The sequence below is a fragment of the Triturus cristatus genome, chromosome 9, assembly GCF_964204655.1.
Source record: "Triturus cristatus chromosome 9, aTriCri1.1, whole genome shotgun sequence".
In the NCBI taxonomy this organism is placed as follows: Eukaryota; Metazoa; Chordata; class Amphibia; order Caudata; family Salamandridae; genus Triturus; species Triturus cristatus.
Genome location: NC_140592.1, coordinates 1,155,059,172 through 1,155,082,384, shown reverse-complemented (window position 1 = coordinate 1,155,082,384; position 23,213 = coordinate 1,155,059,172). Strand labels below are relative to the sequence as shown.

General features: G+C 44.7%; 1 protein-coding gene across 2 annotated transcripts in view; it reads left to right on the top strand.

Annotated features, from left to right (window-relative positions):
- Window positions 1-2,740: 2,740 nt before the first annotated feature.
- NUSAP1 (nucleolar and spindle associated protein 1) overlaps window positions 2,741-23,213 on the top strand; it is a 406,214-nt gene continuing 385,741 nt past the window's right edge. The window contains exons 1-2 of one of the 2 annotated variants that reach the window (XM_085627119.1): window positions 2,741-2,995; window positions 20,004-20,069. In XM_085627119.1, the coding sequence (XP_085483245.1) occupies window positions 2,903-2,995; window positions 20,004-20,069 (159 nt within the window). In that variant the 5' untranslated portion in view covers window positions 2,741-2,902. The remainder of the gene's footprint in view (window positions 2,996-20,003; window positions 20,070-23,213) is intronic. The other variant, XM_085627118.1, reaches the window with a different exon arrangement.

Genomic DNA, 23,213 nt, shown 5'->3' with positions numbered 1-23,213 from the left:
GAGAAGACACGTGTTCCTTTGAGTATGACTTTTATGATGAGGGAAACGACACGACGAAGGCAGATGGCCCCGCTCGAGGCTCATCTTGCCGTGCTGGTCTATTGTTTCAGCCATGCATACATTAGACACGGTGTCTCTGATCCCGTTATCAAGTTTCCTTTATTACTCCTAACACTCTTCTTTAACCTGTTGTGCATCCTTGTTCTTTCTTTGCATCTGTTTTTGTCCCTTCTCCTAATGTGTTTACGATCAGGATGGAATGTGTTTTATTGCAGAGAAGATATGCTTTTACAGTTGGGAATTGGCAATACCGTGGTAATCATGTTCCGGCCTCCTGAAACATGAACGCGACCCTTTTGAAGTTTATTGTGGGAACTGAGTTGTAATCTTTGTTCACTGTATTGGGCTATGGGAAAAACGTGTATAAAAGGAGCGATCCACTTTTTGCAAATTGAAGCAGTCTCCGAGAACCTACACGCTGTGTACTTCTTGTGACCTCTGTATCCCTGCAGTAAAATAAACGCTGATCTCTGACGCCGCTGGAAGTGTCCCGTGTCTCTGTGTTTGGTACGCCAGAACAGGTAACCCACGAAGGTTTCAGGTGTTGTTCCCTGGCACCGCTGGGTCTTAGAAAAACCCAGTCCTTCACAGTGTCCAGGTTAAACACAGAAATGTCCCTGTTTTTCATTGTTCCGGTTGAGCATGCGTGCGCATGCTCTCTTTGCACTGTTTACGTCATGTGTTGTCACTGATGTGAGCGCTGTAGCAAGAAGGGAAATCCTTTGAAGAGAGACATTTTACACGCAGTGCCACCTACGTCATCGTGCCAGCCAAAGTTTCTATTTTGGATGAAACAATATTTCTTCGTCCTGTAGCTTGTATTCATAGCCATACAAACTTTTCAGTAGCCCTTATGCATACCGTGCAAGGATTAATGCATTGCTCATTGCATGTTTTATTCCTAACCAATTGATGCATGCTCTGTGTTCTCCATATCAAAGCTATGACTTGACCTTTTGTCTGACCTTTCAGATCACGGCAAACTGTTTAGCTGGAAAGGACTTAAAGGAGCAGGGTTAACTCCTGTGGGAGAGGCGAGCAGCGCTGCTCAAGCTTTTTGCTCAGGTCTTCACACTATTGCACTATGAGATGATACCAATGGCTAGAGTGCACTATACATACCCCAGTAAGGTAACATGACATCCCAGCAGTGACCACGCAAATGTGGGAGGACTGTGGTCGGCCAGCCTTTGCCACCCTTAAGACCCTAAGGCAGTAATACCTGGAGAGAAGTGTTTTTTTTTACATTGGTCCATGGCTGCCATTTGGCAATTTAGCATTCCGCAGTTTACCTCCCATGCTTTTCTGTCATGAGCAACTAAGCAACATTGGTGAGTTGTACTTTACGTGGTGCTGACGCAGCAGCTATAGAAACAAGCATTGATAAAGCTAGTAAATCTGGCGTTTGCTAGCCTGTGATGTTTTATTGATTTTTGGCAAATATAAGTGTAAGTGTAAATGTAAGTGTAAATGTAATAAAAAGTACTAATGCTGCTGTGTAAAGGAGAGGGGTGCCAATAAAAGACCGCGGATTTGTTGTCTGTAATGCTTCATCTCGGTCTGTGGAGGGAGCTGTCATTGTAGTCCTTTTTTTATGTCTACGACAGTGTCAAATAGTCCTACTTTATGTCGATGGTTACTGCAAACCGTAGACCTATTTCTATGTCTATGACCTGTCCCCGTTTTTAGGTCTCGCCTGACCCAGCGCATGCGCTGGTCTGGCGAGACATTTTGTGAGGGCTCCAAAAAGTGCTACCAGGCCAGCGTAGACCTACAGTGCATGTGCGCGCGCGTCGCGCTTTACCGCGATTACTTTCACTTTCGCGTCCGCTTTGATGTTTGCTCGCAATCGCGATCACTTTCGCGGCCGCTTTGATGTTCTCTGATAGGCTTCAATAGATTGCAGCAGTTAAAACAAGCATTGGCATAGCCAATAGGTCTCGCTTTTGGGACCTTATAAGTGTTTAATTATGCAACTGTTGCATGGCTAAACACTTATAAGGTCCCAAAGGCGAGACCTATTGGCTATGCCAATGCTTGTTTGTTTTGAGAATCTGGTCACCCTACGCTGACATGAACAAATAAAATATATGGGCTTAATGCCCATATCTTGAATACTGCATGACTGGAAGAGACAGCGAAGGGCTGCCTAGGCGAGATCTCAAAACTGTAAGAGGCGGGCTTATAGAAGAAACAGAAGGCGGGCTACGCTTTACCCTGGAACCTCTAGTACAAGTGACTATCATGTCCGTAAGGCAGTAATTTCATTTTATACACCCGCGTACAGATTTAGCTTGGTGTTTCACGAAGTTTTCTTGTGAAAAGAATAGTTATTTATGTCCAGTTAGTTGCCAAAGTGCAGTGATTTAAAAATCATCACACGCAGTACCATAAATATTTATTTGTTGTAATTCGTAGTAGCAAAACCCGTCACAGTGAGTTTCCTTCCGGTATTCCAATACGTGGCATAAATCTGAACTCGAGAGAACAACAGACCCTTGTGCAGCCATATAGGCTTTTTCGACATTCAGCTGGACTCGGAAATCTCCTTTCATTTGTTAGATCTGAAAACACGCCCCTTTCTTTGTGTTCCTGACCATCCATTGGCTGTCATTGACATTAGACTTCTGCCCTCCTCCAATCATGAAGCTGAATATGCGACGGCCCTTTGTGGTTGGTTGGGCGCCGCTGGCTGTACAGTAACGGGCGAAGCTGCCGCTGAGCGCGCATATTCAAAGTAAGGAGCTTAGAGGCGCGCGTGCTGCTGTTGTTAATACTTGGACCATCTGGCACTATTGTCTGTGCGCCGCAGTTCTGATTCCGTTTGCAACCGCCGATTGACATGGAGGTGCCCACGGTGCAAGAGCTGGACTCTCTCAAGTACTCGGATTTGCAGAGACTGGCGAAGACGGTCGGGCTGAAGGCGAATCTTAAGGTAAAGGGGCCTGGGGCTAACGGTGATTATAGCGCCTCCTGTCCTAGCGTCTTAGTAGGAACGGGGACAGGGTATGTTTTGCCCAGAATCACCGGATGTGGACGCGACCCCGAGGCTCGAATCCTGGTTTCCAGCACCAGAGTCGGCAATCTAGCCGACGGACCACATTCTCTTCCCAAGAGTACACCCGAGACACTTGAGCGTTTGTCATGAACTTTGCCATGCCAGTCCAGGTTCGAAAGTAAACACTCATGCATGAGTTGACAGTTTAGCTGTATGGTGTCCACTGACATGGAAGTTTAAATTAAGAATTCGTGTCGAAGGACTCAACCGAGCTATATGCAGCGGTCAAAGTGCATTAAAAAACACAGAACAGGAACTGTCATGCTGGATGCAGTGGGGGCGGAGTCAGTGAGCGTTGGGTCAAAGGTGTGGCTGAAAAAAACAAAAGATTCTGTTAAGTGTTTTTTTGCCGGTCACCTGCAGGTAGCTTCAGAATAGCGCGCAGCTTAAATGAGAACTAAATAAAACAGTTAATCTGTTAGAAATGCATTCTAATACGTTATTACACCTTCAATTAAGAAGGCTGAGTATTTCTTGATTTCAAGTTCTTTATTCCAATTTCAATACAGTACGGTACAGCCGACGCGTTTCGTCCTGACATAGGACTTCTTCAGGGCAAATCTATAAATGAAGATAAGATCACTCCTATGGATATTGATCAGACTTTAAGCAATATAAGCTGATAGTCTCCTGTCCCAATCATACTCATCCATCTAAGGTGTGAGACAGATGCTGTATATAAGAAATTCCAAGATCGTATCGTATCCAAGATCCGGATCGTGGGACCGTTCGTGTGACCGTAAACCGTATTGCCGCCCCTTTGCCTTTCCGTAATTAGCATATTACGATCGGATTGGGTACTTCTCCACTCATTTAGGTGGATGACTTCAGCCTTTTAATGGTGTTGAATAATACTTTTTATAAAACTCGTGAAAAAATTACGATCTTGGAATTTCTTATATACAGCATCTGTCTCACACCTTAGATGGATGAGTATGATTGGGACAGGAGACTATCAGCTTATATTGCTTAAAGTCTGATCAATATCCATAGGAGTGATCTTATCTTCATTTATAGATTTGCCCTGAAGAAGTCCTATGTCAGGACGAAACGCGTCGGCTGTACCGTACTGTATTGAAATTGGAATAAAGAACTTGAAATCAAGAAATACTCAGCCTTCTTAATTGAAGTTGATATATATATATACTGTTATTGTTAAATTCTTTCATAAACTTGTGGTGCTTCTTAGCTTTTGTTTGACTCAACTGATTATGTTCCTTAGGGAACTAGCACTGTAACAATGGGTGCTATCCAGAATGCACACATCCCCTTGATTTATGTATGATGACATTTTATTGAGGGTAAGAAAATAGTAGGGTGATATTAATTTCAGGTGCCGGTAACTCAGAAGGTTCCATTGTTAGTCTCTTTAGCAGTACGTTATTACACCTCTATTAGGTTATGCACTGCAGAGGTTTGTGTCTAACCAGAGAGCCAAAGAATGACTAAATCTTCGTTGGTGTGGTGGAGATAGTCACTTGTGTATGCTTAATGCTACGAGGTCCCACTCTAAGACAGAAAGCAGTGTGAACATGTAAGTCGTTATTTTAAACTTGCATTACACACAGTACAAGGCACGCTGCTACAAAATGCACAAATATAAGATACAATTGTACTTCCAAAATATAGAAATTAGTAATACCCAGTGTACCTAATGCAATTTTTATAATATAAATGTCCCTTAAAAGCACGCATTTCACAGCTCAGCTGGTAACTCTCTTGCATTACCACTCGTTTCGTTTCAGAAATCTTTATTTCGATCACAGATCATAAAAGATACATAGCAAAATATGGACAATTAAAAAGTATTAAACATGATGTGATCCAATGAATTAAGACATTAAAATGCATTAAGGGAAAAAAGGAAGTATAGTGTACTGTGCTAAAATCTAACCATAAGTCAATTTATACAAGTCTTTTCAGGACGCTGCTACGGGTAAACCACATGGAAGTTAAGAATTTCGCAACTGCAAAAACGACAATGGGAGAAAGGTCTGACTTTAAAACCCTATAGGCTGGTTGGAAGGATCTGAAGCCCAAGTTCCTAAGTAACGGGACTAACCAGCGTTTCCTGCTCCTCTTGTAGCCCTTACAGAAAAAAACGGCATGAACTTCGTCTTCTTTCGGATGAGCACAAACAGGGCAGGTTGCTGTGGTGGAGCATGGAAACCAAGACGCTGTGAAAAAAGCTAGAGGAAGGCATCCATATCTCCATTGAAAGAATAATTTCCTCGTTAGCAGAGGGGAGATCGCATCAAGAGTGCTTTCAAGGCAGTAGGAGTCTTTTGCTTTCAGGAATAAGTGGGTCAAGGATCCTTCACGGCTCTCGTTGATGGCTCTTGTGAGCATCAAATTGTAGTATGCTCTTGTGAGTGCCTTCTTTGAAATCTTTACACAGGATTTGGAAGGATCGGTCCATAGTTCCGGATAACCCAGATCCTCAAACCTACCCTTGACATAGGTCAGCCACGGAATCCTCGAGGCGTTCCGCAGCTGTAAGAATTCCTGAAGTTCCTCTCTGTAAATTAAGAGATCGGAGCTACACCACAAACGCCTCCAAAAGGTTAGGGGTTTAAGACCTAGTTCCTCTGATATTGGTCTTACTCCCAGGTCTAATCTAAGGGGGAGTAATGGAGTGCTTTGAGGAAGGGCAGTTACCTGTCTCAGGAATTTGTTTTCGGTGGACTGTAACTTTAGGACATGAGTGTGACCCCAGATTTCACCCCCATATGTAACACCCGCCCTTGCTTGGGTTTTATATATGTGAATAATTGGGGTCAGTGGACGGTAGAAAGATTTGTTCGCCAAGCGCAAAGTGCCACCCGCCAACTGTGCCAGTTTGATGGTCGCTTTGGCCTGATGAGACGTCCACGATAGATGTTCGTTTAACGTGATCCCCAAATATTCAATATTGTGCACACGTTCCAATTGTGTTGTGCCGAGCCTGGGTGGGGCACGATTCTGGGGCTTGGGGTTCAGAATCATGAACTTAGTTTTTTGAGGGTTGATTTCCAGTCCCCGATCGTTACAAAAATCTAGAAAACCATCCAAGATGCGCTGGATCGCCATAGGGGATTTAGACAGCAGCAGGGTGTCATCTGCAAACATAATTGCAGGCACCCTGCTGCCGGTTAATTTTGGAGCATCCGAGTTGTGAATCCTGTTTAGGTGGGCAACTACCCCGTTCACAAAGATGCAGAACAGGGTCGGTGCGAGCACACAACCCTGTCTCACGCCTCTGCGAACGGGGAACCTTTCGGTTAGTTTGCCACCTTTGCCACACCTTACGCGAGCGTAGTTATTGTGGTGAAGTCTCATCAGGATTGTCAGGATGTCAGTAGGTACGTCCAACTCTTCCATAACTCTCCATAGCCTCGCTCTGGGAACCAAATCAAAGGCGGCACGTAAGTCTACAAAGATGGTGTATAGACTGCCGCCCTCGATTATGGCTGTTCTCCAGTAGAGGAGATTTAACCTGAAGATTTGGTCTATGGTTGACACGCCCTCCCTGAATCCTGCCTGGTAAGGGGACAAGATTTCCATTTCTTCGATCCAGGCCTGCAATCGATTCAAAATCAGTCTACCGAACAATTTTTGGGATATATCGATTAAACTGATAGGACGATAGTTGGAGGGGAGCAAGGGGGATCCCTTTTTGAAAATTGGGACCACCTCTGCTCCCCTCCAAGTATCAGGCACCTCCAGTCCCCCGGCAATGGCATTAAATATTAGTGTGAGATAGGGTGCCCATATCCCGGGTTCCTGCTTAAACAGGTCACCGGGCACCCCATCGAGACCAGGGGCTTTTCCAGCAGCTAACCCTTTAATGGCTTCCCTCACTTCTTTTTCAGTGAAAGCAACCCCGATCGGGCAGAATGAAATTGTGGGACCATCTCTGTTCTGTTCACCCCCACCCTCTGCGTACAGGGCTTCAAAATGGGTCTGCCATACCGTGGGGGCTATATTGGGCTCTATTGCGGAAGATAAATCCTCCGTGCCATTCGCCACTACACGCCAAAATTTACGGGAATCTCTGGTTGTTAATACATTAGTGAGATTTTCCCAGTAATCGTGGTCCCATTCTGCCCTTGCATTCTCTAGGAGGATTTTATAGGATCTTCTCCTGGCGCGAATTTCATCTTTGTTGTGATGTTCCTTTATGGCAAGTAGCAAGTTGGCCTTGGCTTCCCTGTAAGCAGCATTGTACCAAGATGTCTTTGGTTTAAGGCCATTCCTTTGCTTTGAAGATGAAAATAGATCCTGCTCTAGGGTAATGAGGATGCCTGCATGTATTTGTGCAAGCTCTCCTCGCATAACGTCGTCTAAAACCCTAGATCCTAGCTGGAAGGCATCCTCCAGTAATGGAATTATCCTTTCATATAGGCGGGATATTCGTTCTGGGTTGCTGGCCAGTTTCTCCCACTTGACCTTCCTACGATTATTTTCAAGTAGGAGGCCCGTTTTATCTTTAACCAACCCATTGATTCTTGGGTCTCTCCCAGGTAGACAATAGGTCAATTCCAGGGAGTTGTGGTCACTGTCTAGTCTTGGGGTAACTTTAAAGTCCACTATTGCTGACCACATGAACAGTTTAACCATTATGTAATCCAATCTGGATTCGCTGCCGGGTTTATTAAAAGTATGGATACTTGGCGTGTCTGATTTAGTGCGACCGTTGCATGCCCTTAGACCAAGGTTGAGAGTGAGGGCGGTTATCTGTAGGGCAAGTGGAGTCCAAGCGCGTGGGGAAGGTGCCACCGTCTCAGGTATGAGCCAATATGAGTCTTCTTCCAGAGAAGGACCATCACGTAGCCCCGGCAGTGGTTCATATTGAGCATTAAAATCGCCTCCTACCAGGCAAGCCAGTTCGCTTGGGATACCTTCTAGGAGCTTGGCTAGCTCATCCACTGTGCCAGATTCTTTATGCATTGGAACCGGCCTTGAATAGATATTAATTACTATCAACTTCGATGAGTCTGGCCACTCGAGTGAGACAGCCAGTAAATCATCAGAAGCGGTCTCTAGATAAGTAGCTTGGCATCCTAAATCCGTGGCTACCCATGTGGTTAGTCCCCCAGATGGCCTGCCCCTACCCCCCCATTTAGCTGCTTTGAAGAAGGAGGCAAAACCCGGAAATGCTATTTCTTCACGCGCCCAAGTTTCTTGTAATAGAATTATATCCTTCGAACTGATATATGTACCCCATTCTGTGCAATCTATCTTGCTAGCAAGGCCAGCCACATTCCATGAAATCACTATTATTTCTAGTGGTTGGGTGGAGGCCGTGCCCATATGAGCCAAAGTGGTGGTGGTGCACTCGTGGGGCCGCCGAAGGTTTGTGGGGACGACGGGCGTGCCCTTGGGGTTATTATCATGGAGGGGAGAGGAGGGCGCGACACTTGGGACATGTGCAGGATCAACTGTGCCAAATGCTGAAGGATGAATATCAGCACCCAGGTCAAATTTGAGCCCATTTATGTGAGATGTTTGAATTGCGCTCCCCTCATCAACCGCATGTCAGTCTACCATCTCAAGGCTACTAAAGCGGTTATGGGTAGATAGATGGGCGGGGTAGTGTATTCTATGTGGCCCTGGAATTCCCCTCCTCTGTCCACCGCCTCCCCCCCTCCTTCTTGCAACAGTTTCCCAGCCGGCCTCACCCCCATAAGTAGGGAACTGCTCTGTTGGTCTTTCCCTGTATGACGGATAGTTGTTGTTCTTCCTCCGACTATTTTCCCAACCCTCCAACAGCTCCTGGTGATGCCTCCACCTGTGATCCTCCAGATTGTAAAAATTTGAGGGGTAAAAGAATGAGAGGGGTAATGGTTGGATGGCGCTCGCAAAATCCCCATCAGCAGCACGGGTGCAGATATATGCGGCTGCATTCGGATCTCTGAAGGTGACCAGAATGCAGTCGCCACCGATGGATTTCTTAGTGTAGCCCACCCACGTTGCCCTCCTAGCCATGGTTATATCGCTAGTAGTACCTCTCGGTAAGGGTCTGTTTACGGAGAGCCAATTGATTACTTTATTCATAAGTGAGATGGTGGATTCAGATGTAGTAGAATTTAATTCAGGGACCCCCACCAGAACCAGAGTGTAAGGTGCTACTTCTGGGGGGAGGTTTATGAATTTGGATTTAGAAGTAATGTCAGGTTTCTCTCCAGTAGTAGGAGGGTCACTCTTAGCTTTGGCCGGAGGCTGGGTCTTTCGGCGGGAGGGTTAATTTTGGGATAGCAATAGCTGATTGTTGAATGGGAGTGGGGGCCTTATTTAAAACCAATGGTGCCGGAGCGTTAATTGGTACAGGTTGTGGGGGTTTGGGATTAATTTGCGGGGATTTATTAGTAGTTGGTGTGGGAGGGAAGTTGCCTTTGGTAAGTTTTGAACCTGATCCCTCTCTAGATATTTTGGTCCCACTGTTGACAGTTTTCCTTGAGTCTGCGAGTTGCATGGTAGCCTTTTCAATACTAACTAATCTGGCTTCCATCTTAATCAGTCTTGCCTCAAGAGGGCTCAACAGAGACCTAACTAAGGTGCCTATATCTTCTAAAGTTATGTCATCTGAAATAGTATCTGATGGTGCGTTGCTAATAGGTTGTGGTAATGAAGTTAACTTACTCGTTCTAAGGGGAGATGGCGGTCCTAATGTATTCCCAGTGGGCTCGGAGGAAGCACCTATCTCCCTTTTGCCTCTGGCTTGCTTAGATTTCGAAGTTTTAGTCCTATGATCTACTTTATTTTGGAGGCCCTGCTTCTTTTTAGGAACAGCCCCTTCCCTGGTACCCCTGTTGCTGTCTAGGTTAGTTCCTGCAACTTTAGCTGTCTCAGTGTTCTCTATGGATGTAAGCTGGGGGATTTGCGTGTTGGGTAGGGCCATAAGGCTCATGTCCTCAAGGTAACTCGGGGCCTCAGTAGTAAACTCGGGATTGGTGAAATTAATGGCTGGGATAGGACATGTTGCCGGGTCTATACTATGGTTATTTGGAAGACCAGGTCTATTTTCTGGGGTTCTAACATGGGCCATGGGGCCCAATGAGGACCTTCTTACCCAGTCGATTTCTTGTGAGATTCTGCGCTCGAGAACCTCTATTTCCTCAAACAAAAGGGAGCCAGCTTTGGCAAAGTAAGTGTCAATAGGTCCTTTAACGGCCCCAGATGCAGTTTGTGAGGAAGTTTTGCTCCTGGTTTCCCGTGTGCACATTTTACTGACAGTTCAAATACCTTTGGATCCAGGCGAAGGAGGGGGGGCCCGGACCGGACTCTCACGTACTCGAACGGCCTCAAACGGCCCGCTCTTTGCCCGGTCTTCGCCCCGGACGCTCCCGCGCGCTCCCGCGCAGCGTCACTCTCCAGTATTTATATCCCAAGGACCAATAAGGTGTGTTGTGACAAGGTGTGGGCGGGGCGTTCAGGGAGAGCGGGGCCAGGTGACTCAGCCTCCGGGTCCGGGACTCCTGGGAAGATGAGTCCCGGTTCACGCTCGCAGCCCTGTAGCCTCACAAGCCCCCACGAAGCAGCCAGACAGGCAGGAGACCAGCAGCGGCAAGTGGAGGTGAGGGGGTTCCGCAGCGGGACCCGCGAAGCGGGTTCCGCAAGTCGTGGGTGTGAACAGCCCTCACACCGATGCAGCGCCAGCCAGAAGCAACAAGCAGCGTCCCCTCAAAAAGAATGAATCTTTGAAGTTAAAAGTGATTCCATTAATTAAAGCCAGTTCCCAAGCACCCTTCACGTTTGCAGATTAGCCAGATGCACACATTTGCATGTTTCCCCTGTAAGAAGGCCCCCTTGCAAAAAGGCTTGTTTATTGTTTCGATGTAGTCCCGCCTTAGGTTTCTCAGCACAGGAGACTCCATGAATGATACTTAAGATGTCTTGAGTCATTTAAGCTACTGAAATTAAGCGTCCCGGGACAGTTGTCTTTCCACCCAAAGTAGGGGGATGTTTTCTCATAAATTAAAAAAAAAAGTATGGGCATTTTGTTACCCCTGCTATATCGGTGATGGAGCAGGACTTGATTTGGTGCTGAGGGAGACTGTCGAGATGGTCAGCCTTGTCTCTTGAGGTGTACGTCGATCTGGGCTCAGCTTATGCCTCGTGCAGAGCTGAGAGACGGTTATTTCAAGACCAAGTTGATGACCTACTCTGGTTTCCTCCTATTACTAGCACTGGAAGTGATTTAATTTAGATGGAGAAGGTGTGTGTGGTGTTCTAAAAGGGGTGACCATGAAAGCATTCTTTTACAAGAGAAGAGGACCTGGCTTAAAATATGTGAAATAAAATCCTGTGCTTCACGCAGCTTGTCACCTGACCTTTGTTTTCTGTTATTGTGTCCAGGCATAACGCCTTAAAAGGTTAGAACGATTAGATTTGTCAATGCTTTTTAGCAGTATAAATGAGGAACAGCACAAAGCCTATCCAAGGGCTTTTTGGCATTTCTCTTAGACCTAAAGGAGGTCTAAAAAAACCTTCAGGGACTTGTCAACATTTATACAGTTGCCACAGTTTCTTACAGATGTTTCCTTGTCTGAATCCACACCAGGCCACCAATATGCAATATGAACTCTTCAACTTTCAGACTTGACAATACCTAAATGCCACTCATGTATTATTTCCAGGATTCTTTCTCTCAACTGATGGAGAGGCACCACTCTGTGCCCTCTCCATAAAAATCCTTTCTCAGATATAGATAGCTCATCTTTGAGCTCCCAAAATTACTTTCCTTCCTCACTTAGTTTGCTCTTAGTGGATCACCTTTCCAAAACAAACTTCTTTATCAGTACTATTTTTTTAGTCTTCATCATAACCTTTCACCCAGTCACTCTCCAAAATAGCCTATGTTTCCAAATAAACCAAGGCCACACTATACTCATCTCAATAATTATATATCTGGATTTGGTTCTGTAAGGAGACTTGTTCAAATAACCACTTCATTTTCCCAGCCTGGTATGTACACCACCTCATAGTTATAATCTAGTAATTTTATTGTCATTCCAGCCAAGTGTGGAGTGGCCTTCGCAGATCCTTCTGTTAACACCTTAATAAAATTCTTGTGGTTTGTACACTTGGTGAGTTATGAGCCAATATATGCGGTCTGAACTTCCCCATCGCCCAGACGCAAACTGACCCCTTTCTTTTCAATCACCGAGTATTTTTCTAGTGATGGTGATAAAGAGCAGGAAGCACACAATACTGTTTTCTGCACAGACCTTTCTCCTTTTCTTGACACTTGCGTTAAAACCACCCCCAAAGCTTTACCACTGGCATCAGTGCTGAGAATAGTGCGAGCTTCTTGATCAAAACCTTGTATGGGTAAAGCTGTGCATATGTCATCCTTGATAGTCTAGAACTCATTTTCTAATTCCATTTAAATTTCTTGTGTTCTTTAGGCAATTGCCTCAACTCAAAGGTCTTTTTCGTCAGGTTTTTAAAAATAAATGTAGAATAAAATTCTGATGCTCTCAAAGAGGGCTAACATCATTCCTGCATGTTGGTGCAGGTACATTTCTAATTGTAGCTCTAATTTATTTTTGGGGTAAAATTCCCATATTACTGATCTCATGCCCAAGGTAAGTGACGGGTTTCCTGCAGAATTTACATTTCTTCAATTCAGCTGTAAGTCTGTTTTTCCTTAGAATTCCCAAAATCTCCCTCCGCATCATGCTCTTTCTTACTCTTACCCATTACAAGAGTGTTGGCTTGGAAGTACGCCCTTAAACAGTCTATGTATTAACGTCTGGAAGACTGTAGCCGCTGAGGCTAGCCCAAACGGCATACAAATAAATCTGTAACATCCGAAGGGTGTAATAAATGCTGTCAAATTCCTTCTGTGTAACTGCAACAAATGATGGGCGGAATGCTGAATGATTCAAACATTCTCCCCTAGTCAAGAAATCTGGGTTAAATCCATCGTTCTTTTGCCCTCTACGGCACCCCAGTTTGGTCCCAGCCATATGCAAATCAGTCTTGACCCTGTGCCTCATGGGTACAGTCCAGATCGGACTACCAAGAGAGGTCCTCCCTGGACTGGAAACAAGCATCCTGGAACTGGTTTCGGGGTATGACGCCCTTCATCAGCTAGGCTAGCTTAAATCCAGTGGCACAGTGAGCAAGGGACCCATGTCTAGAAACAGCTGTCCCACTTAGGGCGAAAAGTGTAACTGCAACAAATGAAGGACAGAATGTTGAATGATTAAAACATTCTCCCCCAGTCAAGAGATCTTGGTTAAATCCATTGTTCTTTTTGCCCACTACTCCACCCTTCATCTGTCCACCCCGTCATTCTATAATGCACCCTGACTAACAAAATTAATCACCTTGCATTCTCATAGATGTATTAAAAAAAAAAAGGAACATATGGTTGATTATTTAAATCACACGGTTTTATTGACATTTTAAATGATCAGTATTAATGTTGCACTTTCGTTGCTTTTTTACTGTAAAGATGTTAAATAATCAAACAATAAATATATATTATTAACTACTGAGGATAGCGTTCACGGACTTGCGCATGTAAATGATAAATATTTTTGCTGAAACCTAATTTCCATAGATTGTTTATACGCTGTATAGTATATATAGGTAAAACTGCATGTTAGTGGGGCATTTTGATGCTATTTCAAAGAAAAGTATGCTGTCTGAATGTCCGTGCTCTACCACCTCATGCTCTAGTAATAGATTTACTAAAAGGGAGTTTTTAAACATGAACTGAGAAACATCCCTGTCCCACCCTGAAGACAGTACTATTAGTGAACTAAGAGGCAAGTCAGGGGTTACATGTACCCTATATTTGGGATAGATTCTTATTATAGATGGAAGGAACTTTTAGTCTGTTTAATCAAGCAAAATAGTTTTTTTTTGTACAGCTGAAATGCTAAACGTACATATTTGAAGGTGTGCTCATATGTGATAATGACACCTGTGAAGAAGGAATGTACACAGAGTAGTCTGTCTTGTGTAAGCTATCGATCTCTGCTTCTGGGTTTAGTCAGAAATTTCAAGAAGTTTGCTTCTAACTATTTGTTTTAGGGTTAATGAATCCTCTTTCACAGGGCAAGATTGCATCATAATCTGCACTGTGGATAGAAGGTTACCAGTTCTTTACATGGACTTAAATTCAGTCTTGCTGCTTTTATGACTGTGAACTTTGCTTAGGCTTCTTTGGTGTGGCCAAGGGTTATGATTTACAATGAAAAAACACTATAGGAAAGTTGTGGAATTTTACAGTTTAAGCACTGTTGCGCTCGAGATCCATTAGAAAAGTAGGTAATGTAAAAATGGCCCAGACATTTGTAGTCCTGGTAATTCATTAATTCTGGAGATTTGTAGTTCTATTTTTTTTTTTTGGGGGGAGGGGTGTTATAAAAGGAGTTTTCATAAGAATAGTGGGCTTTTAAATATATTTTTTCATTTAGCGTTGCTGGTTTGCCTTTCCACAAAGGTCTTCTCCAGATCTGGCTGCAATGGTAGAAAATTATGAGTCATCAGACTGCATTCTGACTTGAGGGGATTACTCTGTGCCCCGTTGCCCAAGAGGACAATGGGGCACACACTGGGACTACTTGTTCTTCTCAATCAAGGTCGTGTGCATGCTAAATAGGCTCTGCCCTAAAAGCAGGGTCATAGGACAACAAAAACAATAAACGGTAGTACAGTGATTGCGTATGCTCACAAGACAGTCTCCGATTGGCTCACCCGCACTTGTAGCAGATTCTTCATAAACAAGGCAAACAGTGTTTGGTGCGTAGAAGAGAATGCTTTTAGGCCCTGTGTGAGTGTCTGTGGACATCTAGGCCCGGCTGGCAGCTTAATACAGGCAAGGTCCTCAGCATGGCCATCTAGTTTGTTCTAGCAATGCCAAAATGGGCAGTACACAGTTCCATGTTCTGGATGCACCAAAGCCTGGTCCATGCAAACCTGTTTTAAAGAAGATGCTAACTAATAAGCTGGTGGTGGAGGGCTCCAACTTGCATTTCAAAGTCCTGGTATTTGGGCAGCAATATACTGCCAGTCTGATTCAGTGCTTCTTTTACTAAACTTGGGTGGGGCTTAGTTTCCCTCCTAAGACAACCATCATAAAAGAGCACCTCTTGTCCTCCCTCTAAACTGTACTGTGGTGACCTGTTGAATGTAGTTGGCAATATACAATCTTGAGGAGTTATCCCTGGAGGAGAATTCCTGCCAAGCTGAGATGGGGTCCTGCATGCTGAATCTTCGACATACAGCGGTCTGACATCCCTTGTGGGCTGTCATCCTTGAAGCAGAGACGGGATCCTTCATTCTCAACCATCAGGTGAGGGGGCTGGTTCATCCCTAGGGGTTTCTTGGCTACAGATGCACACAGCCATATGCATATACACCTACACATCCAGGCCAGACTAGGTACATTTAGGCAAATTACTTAGGGCGCGCATTTTAGGAATATGCAAGTGCTACTGTTTTTAGGTCTCGCCTAGAGTTGCAGCACATGTGCTGCTCGCTCTGCGAGACTGCCTGTAATCAAGGAGATTTTGGAAGTGGCGTGGAAGCTCCGCCCATGATTTTTATTGGTTTGCGTCATCCTTTATGGTAAACGCTGGCCTCTGATTTGAAAGTGAGGCTTTTTGGAGACCGCCCTGTCTCCTTTAGGCCCCACCCATCCGGACTCGATCGTGTACTGGCGGCATTACACGGTCACTGTTATAACTTCGTACGCACTGTTTTTTTCACTCTGTCCCGACCAGGCAGCCTGCTAGCTCTCTGCACACCGCCGCGCCCGCCTTGGCTCATGTGCCACGATTCCCCGGAGGGAGAGGCGGTTTTGTCGGCAGACTCGAGCTGCCTCTGCTGGCTGAAAAGCTGACCCGCCGCCATTAACAGAAGGGGAAGAAGGGATTGGTCGCAGCGGCTCCACACCTCACCAACACACACTCGGTGCACTCCAGGCGCTTCTAGTTTCATTCATTTGAACACTTATTTTCACCCCAATATCGCTGACCTTGCATCTTTTTGTGGGGTGGGGTGGGGGGGGGCACCACTGATCGAACAGATATGACTCTTTACGGTTTGATATGTATTTATTTTGATACCTCTCTATAAATCCTTTATTTCCCCATAAAACCTAAAAAGGGACGGCTTTTGGTGAAGTGGGGGCAAAGGCGGTGATGTAACATGTAAAGTATTCATAAGCAGCTGAGATTACAGGCGATGCCTAGATTCTTCAGTCCCCAGTTTGTTGGCGTTGTATTGCTCTTCGTGCCTGGGTTCTGAAGCGCTGTGGTAGTCAGCCCCCCCCCCTCCCTTTTGAAAGCCTACAAGTGGCTTCTGCTCTGCCCCTATTTAGAAGGTGCTCCGAGAATAGCTCAGATTTGATGTGTGGCTTCCCTGTCGTACCTTTTGCTTTCATTGTCATTTATGTATTGCCTGTCATGCTTTTGGTTTGATTGGACAGCTGCTTCTTTCTTACATAGGGTTATTATAGTGCCCCCAAGTGCATACGGTATATTGGTCACATATTGCTTGCCATGCACTCCTATTGACTGCTAGATATCCAGTTCAGTATCGTGATATCTTTCGCAATGAGACCAGTTAAGTTGTGCTTTGGTATCACCACTCTTTGACACTTTGTTGTGCAGCGGTTGGTTGATGCTGTGGTGCCCCCTGTGACATGCTTCAATGTGCCTGGCACCCACCGCTCTACAGATTAAACAGTGCTGTGTGCCCGTTCAATGACGTTGTGATTATCACTGGAGGGTTCAATGGCAGCGGCGTTCATCGCCCACAAGTTTTATTGTTGCCCGTGTTGTTTATTCACAGTACTTTTGGCTTGGCAACTGAGTTTTAACAGTTTTGTACCAATTTCAGTGCTCTGTATGGCATCACTTGTTCACCAATTTGGATGGTGCTTTCAGTATTTGTCCCCCGTTGTACATCTGCTTTAGTAGGGGCAAAAGTATCGCCATTAGCCTGTTTTTATTCTTTCATGGACTGTCTTGCCCACAGTGCCCTCTGAACTGTTGCATTTTCAAACATGCGAGGCACCAGTTTGATGGCTGTGTATCTGGTGAAAACAAACTATTTAGGAAATTCATTTCCTAAATAGTTTGTTTTCACCCAATATTCTTTCCCTGATTTAGGAAATTTTGTCAGGGGTACCCCTATTTTTACAGATGATGGCTGTGTCTCAACAGCCATGTTCTTATTCCACTGGCCCTCTGTTGCCCATTGTGCAAATTTTCAATGTCACGGTGAGAATTGCTTGCCAAACATCCAGTTTGATGGCACAGCGTGCATCCTTTAAAAGTACGCCAATGAGTATAATCTCTTGCTACATGTATAACTGTTTAAACCTAAGTGTACACATACATCTCATATCATCAGATTCACAGTGAGACCCGTTATAAGCGTAGCTTTCTCTTAAAAATCTTAATTTATAAGTATTGCAGGAATTTTTGTTAGTCACCTTTCTAGGCACACCATTTATAAATCTCACTCGTTTTCATGTGTAATACTTTAAATATACAATACTCCATTTTCCCTTATCCCACAGTATCTTTGGGGGGAATCGAAATGATGCTGCTCCATTAGTTTGTTGATTGGCGGGGATTCTTTAAACCCTTCTGGGAACCTCTGCTGTGTCAACTGATCCCCCAACTTCTACCACTGAATTGGAACAAGAATAGATACGATCTTTATTTTTGAATAGCACTCATGATAGAATGGTAGTGGGCTTGGGTACCTCATTAAGCTAGGTATTGCATTCTTATTGGTCTTAGGCAAAGCTATGCCAAATCTGTAACCATTCCTCTTAACTGTCTTTTAATTAGGTGGGAACTAAGGCTTCTTGCTTCGTCAATTTGTCCCAATGCTTCATGGTAAATGCAGTGCATGATGGCACTTACTTCAGTAGTAGTCTTTCATTTTTAACCGTTGGTGCAGTCTGAGTTGTATAACTCGACACATGTTTCTGGATTCGTTCCTTCATCAGTAGAGAGCAATAAGTCATTTTGTTGGTGCTTGAAATGTTGCACAAAGGTTTCTCCGGTCTCGCTAACTGGGCCCCTTTACCATCCCTCTGTCCACCACATCCTTTGCCATCCATTTGACCATTTTTGAAGTGATTTCATTTTTAAAGACGTTGGTTTGCCTATTTTCTTATGCCACCACACAATGTTTATCAGGAGTAACCTACTTCGTTAAACCTTTTGTTTGCCACCCAATGACTATCAGGAACTATCTCTCTACAAAGGCAGCCTCCATAGCTGCTTAATGTTTCTGTATAGTGTGGGCCATATCTGAGTACCTCTCCTTTAATCTTTCTAAACAATCAGCTGGGGAATATCCTTTGTTGCTAACCATTTAAAAATTCCGTACAATTTGTCTTGACCGGGTACGTTTTGATCACAGGATTCAACAGCCCAACTTCAGCTAACTTACTCCTTCTGGGTTAATCCTAAAACAGTCTACTAGTGGAAAAGCAGCAGCTGCTGCTGTAATGTGCAATGTTTGGATTCAATGTGGCAACCTGTAGATTGATGCACACATTTGGGCACTGACTGACTCCAGAACTGATTCTTTGGTAGGTTTGGCTTCCTTGCGCAACATTCCGGCAAATACACCAAACTTTACTGGGGATAATAAGATTTGTCTTTAAAAAATCGAAATTCAGAAAAGTTGGGAAATCTTGCCTCTTGGGCATGTTTTTTCTATGTAAAAATATTTACCAAAATGATGTTCTGGGGTCCCGGCACTTGAGCTGAGTTATTCTACTTTTTATTCAACTTTTTATGTATTCAGAGAACTAGGATTACAGGTACGTTACTTTTTCCTCCTTAATTAGTGGCTTTTTCAAACTCTGACATACAAAAAATGAGGTGATGGGTTTTATTGGGCAGGGGTTTATCCTTATGTAACTGGTCAAACTGCAAAGACCTGCTTCTTTGACCTGACCTACTTTACTGCAATCCTTAATTCTGTTGCACTTACCAAGGTTGGGGAGATCTGTCACTCAACAAACTATGCTTTAGAGGGAACAAAACAGTCTCTCTGGAGATGTGCCACATGCAGACATTTTGGGTACATTACGAACATTCAAAATAGCCCGCTGAGAGCAGGATATCGCCATGCTCAGCCTCCATCTGCTCCGAAGGGACTCTCCTCACACAGACTTGCATCCTTTGCATTCCATTTTGACATAGGCCGCATGCACAGCATTCTCTACAGTCAGACAGACAAGGCACACAAATACAATGGGAATGTATGATGATCATAACAAACCTTTTATGTATTAAAAACGACTTCAAGTAAAAAAGAAAAGAACGTTGTCACTAAAGCAATGTGAACTGTGGGTAAGGTGTTTTCAAAAACTGCCACTAATTTATTTTCAAATCCGTTTTCTGACTGTACGAACTGGGACTCTTAGATCACGCCATTCTAGCCCATATGCTCCAATACATTGATGAGACGCCCTTCAGGATGTGTGCTATAAGACTTAAATCAAATAAACAATATAGCATTCTTTTTATGTGTCAAATAATCTGGCTTGTGAGCATGGAGACAAACTGAGCTCATAATAAAAATGGTGTAAGACTGTGTCTGAGATTGGTCATCTCCACAGCCCTGATCTACAATGCAATCTGTTTTCTCTGTTAGTGTATCCCTTTAATCTCTGGTGCACTAAGATGGAAAGTTGCCACGTATGTATGCTTGCTGTATGTCTTTGTTTGCTACAAGGGAGATTTAAGAGCATTTTTACATTACCACTTAACATTTCCTCTATATTATATTTTTACTTAAATGGCTAGGATCTCAAAGGGTTTGCCACCATGTTTAAAGCAGCACCCTATAAGACCTATGCACAACATCCCTATGAACACCATTTTTTGTTTCTTCTCTCTTACATCTACAGGCTGATAAACTGCTGAAGTCTCTCAAACAACATTTTTTACATGAACCAAAGGGAGAGCTGGAGCAGGTAAGAGTTTTACTGTTGTCTTACTAACTATGTAGTGTTAGACCTGTCAGCCCTTTGGGTGGTCCCTCCTCATCATTATTTATTTTGTCCCACTTTTGCCTCAAACCCTGTTAGTATTTTTCCTTTTCGGGAACCACCAGACTTTTTAGTGTTGATGCAGGGTCAGGGAGCCATTTTCCCTACCCCTGGAACTTCTGTCTGAGGGCCTGAAACACAAAATGGTGGCCACCCATTGTCACCTGAGACATAGCTGGAACCTACTAGTACCTTCCAGAACATTCTAGAACCCTGTGACAGTGTGAGGCAGGTTTAGAATGTTGGGAAGCCAGCTCAGAGTTGGCAGTTGGAGTTGGCAGTTGGCACCTGACTAGTGAAGGGAGAGGACAGAGAAACAGAAGGAGGAAGGAGTGAGGCAGCAGGGGTGGAAACCAGTGCTTGGAGTGGGGTCCAGAAACCCACCCTTGATGCTAGTCCCTACTGACCAAGCCCAGCCTAGTGCCCTGTGTGGGATAAAGACCAGAAAATCATCTTAAGGACCTGAACAGCCGGAACAGGCCTTAAAGGAGAAGAAGAGCAAGTTCCTAACCTGTTTGGTGAAATCCTCCTGGAGACCCGACGTCGAGAAGCCTGGAGCCCGAGGTGGAGAAGCGGCGTTGACAGAAGGCAGACGTCGTACCCGGAGCCGCTAGAGGTCGAGTGAGGGCGCCGACGGAGGTCGTGGAGAGACACCGGAGGTCAAGTAGAAGTCACCTGAGGTCGAGGTGAGGCGTCGACGGGGGAGTGAAGTCCGCCCTCCGGAGTCGCCGGAAGCTGAAGTAAAGCGCGCAGGAGGTCGGGAGTGGAGATCGCACTCCGGAGTCGCCGGAACCCGAAGTGGAGCTGACGGAGGTCGGGAGTGGAGATCGCACTCCGGAGTCGCCCGGAAGCGGGGAGACCGTGACCCTGTGACGCCGGAACCCGACATCGAGCCGAGGCCGCCCAGCGACATCGAACCGGAACCGGCCGACGGCATCGACACGGCGTCAAGTGGAACCGATCGACTCGTCATCGAACCGGAGCCGCCCATCGACGTCGACCCGGCGCCGAGTAGAGCCGAACACCGAGAAAAGGGCAGTAAGTGGTAGAAAGGGCATCTGAGGCCCTGTGGAGCCCTAAAAGACCATTCTAGGGGCTAGAGGGGTGTTAGGACCAACCTGAGGGTGCTAGGGGGGGTGAACTGAGACTGGTGCAGGGACCTGTGTGAGGGACTGTGTAGTTGGTGAGCTAGAACCTTAGGGTACCCTCATTTTACCTCAGCTTAGGCCCCAGCCTTGACCACTCTAGGTGGGACATCCCCAGGCCACCCCAGTGACCACAAGCTGTACTTGGGCATGGTAAAATCAATCTACCTCATAAATGTGATCTGATTTGCAATTGTTTGATTGCTTATATTATTCATTGAAGGAGTGTTATTTATTGTCTGACTGTATTTATTCCTGCCTGGTATTTATTGTCTGACAGTATTTATTTGCCCTATGTATTTATCAGACCTATATTTATTCCTTGTGTATTTATGACCTTATCCTATTTATTGCACCTGCAAAGTGTTATTAGTTAATTGACCTGCTATTCCTGAAGAAAATCCTTTTGTATTGTATTTGTGTCATAATCCTGCAACTAAGAGAAAATTAAGATAAACACAAAGAGATTCTTTCATAAATTTTTACGGTGTAGAGTCTTATTTGGAACGGATGAACGCATGGTTATTGTGAGGGTGTGACGTACGCTTAACACGGTGCCTGACCCCCGACCGCTCGAGCCAAGCTACCCCTTGTGTTGGGAAAAACCGGGTGACTGCTAACCTCGGTTGCCCGGGGTTTTCTAACATGTAGTATTTATTGTTTTACCCAAAACCAACGTAGTAGAGATGAGATACTAGTTGTTAGGGCACTGCAATGTAAAATAAATAGTCTCTTTGGTTTAGCACAATTGTCCATTCCTTGTGCCTATGACCCCATGAAATATTATATATTTAATGTTCACATTTAAAGAGTTTTTAAAATCCAACAGGTGGTCTAGAATAGAGGAAACTGCACTGGAGGTCAAAGTTATGGGAAGGGAACTAGCATTGGTCTTACATCCTAAGAAAAACTAGTATGACCAAATTTCAAAGTGGATTGCTAATGGATTTCTGGAACAAGAAGCAGCAAGGCAATGACCTACACATGGTGGCAATGTTGAAGTAATGTAGGACACGATTCTGCTTACTCAGGGAACTTAGACCTGCATTACTTGTGATGATTTATCAAAAGCCTCCCAAAACATTGTATTGTACAGGCTGCTCTCAATAATATAGAGGCAGAATTCAAAATCGAGGCACCGAACTAAAAGAATTCTCTAAATAATGGTATTCGACACTCACTGGCAAATCTTCATACATTCTAATTTAACAGTGGATTTGACAAGTGCGTCATAGATGGGGTGTCTGGGGAGGGTATTTCTGTTATTGTTTTCTACAGCTTTGATAATGTTACTAGTCATTCTACTAGTGACACCCCTTCTTTGGCAGACTTACTAAAAAAAATAATGAAAATAAGTATGAAAAAATAGAAATTGAGGACAGTTTTCATCTGTATTTTATTTTTTAATTTTTTACCCCATTGTCAAATTTACAAAACAATTTACCATCACATCTGTCAACCTTTTTTGGTTGCTGGGATATATTGGGGCAGATTATGATCTCGCTAGAAAGGCCCTCTGTACGACTCTGATCCGGAAGGCTTTCCTAGCGAATTGTGTTCTGCGAGTCCGAGCCACCGATTCTGATGCACTCCTATAGTGACAAACTTGGTTCGCTCGGACTCCCGTTGAACTATATGGGAGTCTGTATACTGAACTCGTACACAGGCTTTCATAGCAAAAAGGTGTGGGTGGGGAAAAGCATAGACCATGTGCATGCATGGAAAGGGGGACCCATGGGCACCCCCAGGGGACTGATTCGGAGGGCCCAATGTGAAGCGGGGCCTGCTACAGCACACCAAAGTCCGATTCCCACAGACGTTTTGTCTCGCTGAGACCGAGTCGATACGGCGCTCCAAATCATGCATTGTACTCGCGAGTTCAGAAGCTGGCTCCATTGTGCGGCACGACTTGGCTGCGAACAAG